The following is an 8,097-nucleotide window of genomic DNA, read 5'->3' as shown; positions in this document are numbered from 1 at the left end:
GAAAAAAGCAACACCGCAGCCAACAAATGGCACTTAGGAAGCCGGCCAGTGTGGGCCAGTGGAACCCAAGCGACACCGGGGTGAAGGTGGTGCTTCCCAGCCAAGACACTGGCCTCAGAAAGCAGAGGAGGCCAAGTAGGGGTGAAGAAGGGTGGGAGGTAGGAAAAGGTATATGCTGGTTACTGGTTGTTCTGTCTCCTGCTGGAAGCTCTGTGGAGCTGCTTTCTCCTACCCCCTGTTCACTGGTCTCTGACAGGAGTCCAAGATGGCAGATCCATGCTGGGTTAGCTGATAGGGGACCTCTGCATGTATCTCTCCTTGCTCTCTGTTCTCTGTCAGTTTCTTATTCCATTCGGTGTTTGGCTGAGTTCTTTATCTTTTCACTTGATGCTTCGGGTTTCAGGATTGCCATTTTCTCTGTTTGGTTTAGTTTATCGGATCTTTGCTATGGAGGGATGGCGTGGTGCTTCTGCCTATAGTGCCATGTTGGCTGGAAATCCCCAAACTTTTGCATTTTTGAAAAGACCACTCTGGGTGTCACAGGATGTAAAAAGAATTAAGGGGAGCGAAAGGCAAGTGGGGAACCCATTTAGGTGGCTGTTAAGTACTCTAGGGAGCAATGATGGGGGCCTGGACCAGGATGTGGCAGTGGGGTTGGAGAGATGTCAGAGTGGAGAAATGTATCCTTGTTCTGTCAGTCTGTCTTCAGCACCCTAGCCAGAGTGATCTTGCTCTGCTCAGAGCCCACCAATGTCTCCATTTCATGCATAGGAAGTCCGTGTTTCTCAGTGGGGGTGCTCCTTGTGCATGGAAAAGGGCTGTTCCCACAGACATTCCATCCCTCAGGTACTAAATGCCAGTATTCCCCAGGCACCACGGAAGAATGCTGCTGCACATTTTCAATTCCAACACCCCCCATCCCCAAGAACCACTGTGCAGGGCCTTTGAACTTGCTGTTGTTCTTTCTGCCAAGTGCACTCTTCTCTCAGATGCCTGCGTGATTCCATTCCACACTCTCTGTCTCTGCTCGGTATCACCTTCTCTGGTAGGCCTTCTCTGACCACCCTATTTCCAACCTGCCCCAAGTAATTCCTACCCGTTCTCTGCTTTATTTTTCTCTACAGGCACTTTTCACCTTCTGTCATTCTCTGCATTTTGCGATATATTATTATCTGTCTCCCCACGCCAGAATGTAAGAGCCTTGTCAGTTTTGTTCACGTCTACACCTATTGCCAGTGCCCGGAACAGCGCTTGGCACACAGTAGGCGCTTGGTAAATATTTGTGCAATACATGAGTGGGAGGTGAGGGGGAGGGATGAGGCCCTGTTTTCTGGCCCGGGCCATAGGCTAGGATAGGGAGAATGCTGAGGGGTTAGTGATGATGCTAGTTGGGGTCAGGCTGAGCTAGACACGAAATTTCTACCTCGGGAGGGCCCGACAGTGGCAGAGACAGACTGCGAGGCAGGTAGCCAGGCGTGCCGGGCGGCGCTGGGGCTGCGTGCCCTGCCACAGGCGTGGACCAAAACCGGTAGCACACACAGGCGCCCGCTTGGAAGCACGAGCCGGGCTCCGCACGCAAGCCTGGGCCCTTTGCACCGCCCCCTCCCCCATCCAACAGCGCACCCGTGGGGCTCTCTCCAGGCCTCAGAGCTCTGGCTCTGCGGCTGATCTCCCTCTACACCACTGCCCGAGAGAGACTGGCCCTTTAAGAGCCCCGCCCCGACTGCCCAACCCCCTCGCGTGACTGTGCTGGGACCCGCGCTGGGTTCGGGAGTTGGACGGCTCTCCGGGCCCTTCTCACGCAACTCCCGGGCACCGCGCCCCCCTCCAGGTGGGGCGGGGACGGGCCGCGTGACCTCGGTCCCTGGAGGGATGTGCCAGACGCACGCACGCTAGCCTGGGGTGGGATCTGCGCCGTGCGCCCCCTTCCTCTGTCCTAAGGCCCCTTTCCCTCCCCGGCCCGAGCGAGGGCTTACGCTCTAACCCTTTCCATTGCCACCCAGAGCTAACCGCGCAGCCCCACTGGCTGCCCGATTTCTCTGCCCTGCCAAAGTGCTAGCAAGCCCGTGCGCCAAAAGGGAATCTCGAAGGCCAGTGGGTCCAGTTGGAGGTCGCTCTAGGTTGCAGCAAGCCTTAGGTGGCCCTAGAGGAGGCGCCAGCCCCCAGTGAGCGCTCAGCCGGACTGCGTGTCCGCCATCCATTCCCGCCCCTCGGTCCAGGAGCGCGAACTCCTGTCAGGCGACCGGGCTCTGGGGGCCAGGGCAGTCCACCGGCACCTCGGGCCTTCCGGCCCCCTTGACCTCGGTGCTGGAGTCGCCGCGCTTCTCACGCAGCCGCCGGGATTCAGTTACCCGGGGGAAGGAGGTCGTCACCCAGCAGCCCCGCCTCTGCCTGCCTGTACCCCGTCGGCTTGCAGGGTCGGGGAGGCACTGGCTCATCCAGAATTCCGATGGGTGCAAAAATGAGGGAGAGGCGTCCTCATGCCCGGGAGTGGGATCCCCATACCCTTTTTCTCCGGGCGGTCCCAGGACTTCCCCCCAAGCCCCCCCCCGCCTCAGCTGGACTCTGCACTGTCCATGGGGTACCTTGGAATTGGGGAGTCCAAGGTGCCCCCAACCCTCACCCATTTACGTGCCTGCACCTAGATAAGGCGTCACCATAGTGGATTCTTGCTTGTTTCCTCGTCTTCCCCTCCCATCCTAGAGCTACTAGCCCCCCTCCCCCACCTTTAGGCTGCCCCTCCCCGGTCCCATCCGCACGCTTCAGGGAGGGAGGCGTGGCCACGTGCGCAGGAGCCTATAAAGGTGGCTGTGCCTTCACCCTAAAGGTGACAGTTTCTTGGAACCTTCCTTGCTCCTCTTTGGGGTCCCTGGTTCCAGAGACCACTCTTGCACCTCAGCTCAACCCCTCTTGGAAACCACAGGTGAGTGCTGGGGGCTCCTGGCTCGCTTCTTTCCCGCCAATAAAAGGAAAATCTTGATGCCTTTCAGGTCTTCCTAGGTAGCCACTGGTCAGCACCTCTGAAAAAGGAGACAAAGAATGTCCTAAGAGTCCAGGCAGTCTAGTCCCCTGGTGGGGAAACTGAGGCCAGAGGAAGAGCAGGACTTGCCCAAGGTCCCAAAGCTAGTAACAGACTTAGAGATGGCCCCCATCTCTGGCTCCAGCTTTACCACCCGCCTTGACCACCTGCGGTTTCCCCAACAGGGTTGCCTGTGAGGCTGGTGTGAGGACACAGCTTAGGGAAGCTGGGAGCGTGTGCAGCCCCTCCCTCAGGCTGTGTGATGACGGAGGCTTCTCCCTGGGTGGTCCGGATGGATTGAGGGGGCAGGCTTGTTTCTTACCAGATGTACCCTGCCCTATCTAAAAGCTACCCTAGGCTGAGTCTGCTCTCCCAAGGGGTGGCTTGTCAGAGCTGAGATGTTCTGGCCTGGCAAGAGGGACTTCCCTATCCCATTGACTGTCTTCCCTGTCCTCTGTTGTGGGGCAGTCAGCGTGTGAGTTTGCCAGCCGCAGGGAGCTGGAACAGAAATATGACCTTGAGAACTCACCATTCCCATCCCCTTAGCCTCCTACCATCTTACTAAGGCTAGAGGTCCTTGGGGCACCCATTGTGCAGAAGGGAACACCATGCACCCTAGGGCCTCCTCAGGAAGTTAGGGCTTGAGTGTGCTTTGGGATTCACCTTCTCCAGGAAGCCTCCCTAGACTATGAAGATGGCTATAGTGCTTGTGGTAGGAACCATACAGTCCTCTTGTGGTGGGACCCCTGTCTTAGGTGCTTCTCTATGGGGGAACCTTACCAGTCAGACTGTGAGGTTACAAGTGCAAATCTGCATCTTCACTTCCCTGGGATCCAAGTAGGCTGATGTTGTCCTAGGTTCTCTCTCAGGTGATATGACTGGAGCCCAGAAATATAAAATGACCAGTCCAACGACACTCCATGGAGCCTGGAGCACCGGGTCTCCTGATTGCCAGTCCAGGACACCAGGCAAATGCTCAGAGCCCAATGCCTTGGAGAGAGTGGTCTATGAATTTGCACACCTCTACAGATTGCCCTAGGCCAAACCTAGAAAGTATTGGCTCAGCCCAGCCTAAGTCTAGATCCATTCCTGATTCCTTGAATTCCAGTCTGGACTTTTCTTGCAGCCCTGGTTAGTGGTACCCTTCCATTTATTTTCAGCTCTCAGGGTGACTGGCAAGTGGGGGAGGCCCTGACCATTCATTCATTGAGAATTGAGCACAACAAAAACCCTGGCCTGGATTTCTGTTACCAGGAGCCTCGATCGAGCTGGTCTCAGCTACTTTCAAACTGTGGGACAGTTGAATTTAGCCTCATGTACCTGGGGCTGAGAGCAGTGTGGCTTGGGCAGTGGCCCTCCTTGTCCCCTGTCCCCTCCCCACTCTGTCCTGGGGTCTTGTGGGATTTCCTAGAGCCTGGGATTAAGCGGTAGAGAACTGAGGGTCCTGGGACAGTTCCTTCTCTGATCTGACTACTTTTCAAAGGGTGGAACCTGTCACATGAGCTCGAAGCTTCCCAGGGAACTTTTTCAAAGAGGTCTGAGCCCTAGTCCTGGCTCTGTCACTGATGGATAGGTGACTTTAGGCAAGTCGGTGCCTCCTCTGGAGGTCAGTTTCCCCAAATGTGAAATGAGGTTAATGGAGCTGATAAGCTCTAATTCCTTTGATAGCAGAGTTTTCCCAAGCATGGTGGGTAGTACTTAAAGGAATTTTTGGTGCTACATATTGATGATGTGTTTGTTTTAATATTAGGAAAAAACAAACTTGGACTTTCACACAGATATTATTGTTTAGGATGATGCTAAGTGGGTGGATTTAAAGTTGATTTTAGGAAACACTGAAATAAATAATAGTACGGGTGCTGTATGGAAATCACACTGACATTTGGAAAATGTTGTAGATTGGTGCAGCAGTTAAGAGAAGTGTTCTGGAATTGGGCAACTTGGGTTGGGAGCCTACAGCCAACACTTTTTGGTTGTGAGACCTTGGGCAAGTTACCCTCTCTGAGCCTCACTGCAGCCTACCTCGCAGGCTTGTGGACAAGACTCAAGAAAGCAATGACTGTGAAATTCTTGGCATCGAGTGGGAGCTAAACAAACAGATTCTCCTCACCTCCTCTTCCCCTTCCCACAGAGGGCAGTTCTGGGTGAGAGGGTTTCCCCTTTCCTTGACCAACATGCTGACACTTTAGGATATTGGCTCTTTCCATCCCCCAATCTGATGTCTTGCTCTTTCCCTCCTGCTCTACCTCTCAGGAGCCACCTTAAGATCTTTGAGCTGATCATGCTTTCTGAATTTGGACTCCCCATCTCAGCCACGGAGCTCCTCCTGGCCTCTGCTGTCTTCTGCCTGGTATTCTGGGTGGTCAGGGCCTGGAAACCTCAGGTCCCCAAAGGCCTAAAGAGTCCCCCGGGGCCCTGGGGCTGGCCCCTGATTGGACACATTCTGACCCTGGGGAAGAACCCGCACCTCGCGCTGACGCGGCTGAGCCAGCGGTACGGGGACGTGATGCAGGTGCGCATTGGCTCCACGCCCGTGCTGGTGCTGAGCGGCCTGGACACTATCCGGCAGGCCCTGGTGCGGCAGGGCGATGACTTCAAGGGCCGGCCTGACCTCTACAGCTTCACCCTCATCATGGATGGCCAGAGCATGACCTTCAGCCCTGACTCTGGACCAGTGTGGGCCACCCGCCGACGCCTGGCCCAGAAAGCCCTGAAGAACTTCTCTACGGCCTCAGACCCAGCTTCCTCATTCTCCTGCTACCTGGAGGAGCACGTGAGCAAGGAGGCTGAGTACCTCATCAGCAAGTTCCAGGAGCTGATGGCAGAGGTTGGGCACTTTGACCCCTACAGGTACATGGTGGTATCAGTGACCAACGTCATCTGTGCCATGTGCTTTGGCCAACGCTATGACCACGACCACCAAGAACTGCTTAGCATAGTCAACGTGAATAATGAGTTCGGGGAGGTGGTCACCTCAGGGAACCCAGCTGACTTCATTCCCATCCTCCGTTACCTACCCAACTCCACCCTGAAGGTCTTCAAGGAGTTGAATGAAAAGTTGTACAGTTTCACACAGAAGATAGTCAAGGAGCACTACAAAACATTTGAAAAGGTACAGGCTGGGGAGAGACAGGTGGGCTGTTGGGGCAGGTAGGTTCAGGGGCCAGGAAGTCAGAGATTGGAGCAGCATGGGGTTTGACAGGCTCTCAGGGAGTCCTCATCTAGGATTTAGGAGCCAGTAGCAGAGCAGACTCCATCCTTGGCTGGGACATAGGACTTTTTCTTGACCAGCCTTTCCACCCATCTATTGGACAGCAATATTCACCAAATAGCCACTCTGCAGGGCCCTGAGCTGGCTGTGTGGGGACCAGGAAGAGTTAAAGACTTTGTCTCCTAGCCTCAGGGAGAGGAAAGGTTAAAAGCATGACAAGATAATAATGGTACCAGATGATGTGTGTCAGGTGCCCCTTGAGTTGGGACTACTAGTATTCTGAGGCAGGAGAGATCCTTGGAAAGGCAGAGAGTAGCTGGGATGCAGTCCCAGAGAGGGGTCACCTCTTCAACAAAGGTTCTAGGGATGGTGAAGGACCAGGCCTAGATGGACAGGTAGGTTGGCATTTGGGATCTTGCTCACCTGTGGACCCTCCCACCAAGGCCCACATCCGGGATATCACAGACAGCCTAATCAAGCATTGTCAGGACAGGAAGCTGGATGAAAACGCAAATATCCAGCTGTCGGACAAGAAGATCGTTAATGTTGTCATGGACCTCTTTGGAGCTGGTATGAGCTACCCTATTGTGTCTTTCCTGTACCCAACTTTCCTGACTTACCATCTGCCTAACTTTTCCCTTTTCTCTACCCTGTCCAGGGTTTGACACAATCACAACTGCCATGTCCTGGAGCCTCATGTACCTGGTGACGAACCCCAGGGTGCAGAGCAAGATCCAGGAGGAGCTGGGTAGGTGATGGTCCCCTTCAAAGGGCTCAAGGCAGGGGGCCTGACCAAGGTCTGGGCAGCCCCTTAGCCCCATCTGGTCTTTTTCGTTCTGCAGACACAGTGATTGGCAGGGCACGGCGGCCCCAACTCTCTGACAGGCTCCAGCTCCCCTATCTGGAGGCCTTCATCCTGGAGACCTTCCGACACTCGTCTTTCATCCCCTTCACCATCCCCCACAGGTGAGGCCCCACTGATCCACTGCTGTCTAATGCTGTGCCTTATCCCAGTCCATGATTTGACTCAGGGCTAGTGGGAGGGACATGGCATGGGAGATAGGGGGGATATCCTTGTGGTCCTGAGCCTGACCAAGCTTCCTTCCCTCCCCAGCACCACGAGAGACACAAGTCTGAGTGGCTTTTACATCCCCAAGGGACGTTGTGTCTTTGTGAACCAGTGGCAGATCAACCATGACCAGTAAGTTGAGAGGGCTGGCTGGGCCCACCATCTCCCAGGCTTCAGACTCTCCTGTCCCTGGGCCATTTGCCTATCCCCTGCCCTTTGGGGCTGGGGATCAACCCACTTGATGCTTTCTAGCCCCCAAGCTGCCACTTCAGCTGCCTCACTCTGCTTACAGGAAGCTATGGGGTGACCCATCCGAATTCCGGCCGGAAAGGTTTCTCACCACCGACGGCACCATCCACAGGGCACTGAGAGAGAAGGTGACGCTCTTCGGCATGGGCAAGCGGAACTGCATCGGGGAGACCATTGGCCGCTTGGAGGTCTTCCTCTTCCTGGCCATCCTGCTGCAGCAGGTGGAGTTCAGCGTGTCACCAGGTGTGAAGGTGGACATGACTCCCATCTATGGGCTGACCATGAAGCATGCCCGCTGTGAACACTTCCAGGTGCAGCTGCGTTCTTAGGCTGAATGCTTGAGGGCTAGACCCTGTTAACCTGGTCTGTCTGGGCAGCCAGGCCAGGGGGCTGGCCCGGGGGTCTCAGCTTCAGCTGGAAACCCACAGATATTGGTCTGACTGACTTTTTGCTGTCTGTATATGACTGAGCCTGAGAAATCATGCCTGCTCCCTGGGGGGATATATGCCATTTAAACATGGCTGCACTGTTGACAACTGCAGTCCCCAC

The 8,097-nt window shown here is 55.2% G+C and overlaps 1 protein-coding gene across 2 annotated transcripts; it reads left to right on the top strand.

Moving 5' to 3' along the window:
• Positions 1-5,270: 5,270 nt before the first annotated feature.
• On the top strand, positions 5,271-7,877 carry LOC101359275 (cytochrome P450 1A1). Of its 2 annotated transcripts, XM_004374750.2 has the most exons (6): positions 5,271-6,131; positions 6,674-6,800; positions 6,889-6,978; positions 7,073-7,196; positions 7,345-7,431; positions 7,592-7,877. In XM_004374750.2, exons 1-6 carry the CDS (start codon positions 5,301-5,303, stop codon positions 7,875-7,877), a joined length of 1,545 nt encoding a protein of 514 aa, XP_004374807.1. In that variant the 5' UTR covers positions 5,271-5,300. The 2 variants fall into 2 exon arrangements, with proteins under 2 accessions (XP_004374807.1, XP_023585403.1); XM_023729635.1 differs by lacking the exon at positions 7,345-7,431.
• The last annotated feature ends 220 nt before the right edge of the window (positions 7,878-8,097 follow it).

Source organism: Trichechus manatus, unplaced genomic scaffold (assembly GCF_000243295.1).
Source record: "Trichechus manatus latirostris isolate Lorelei unplaced genomic scaffold, TriManLat1.0 scaffold00030, whole genome shotgun sequence".
Classification (NCBI taxonomy): domain Eukaryota; kingdom Metazoa; phylum Chordata; class Mammalia; order Sirenia; family Trichechidae; genus Trichechus; species Trichechus manatus.
Note: the sequence above shows the minus strand (reverse complement) of the source record. Positions and strands in the feature narration are given on the sequence as shown.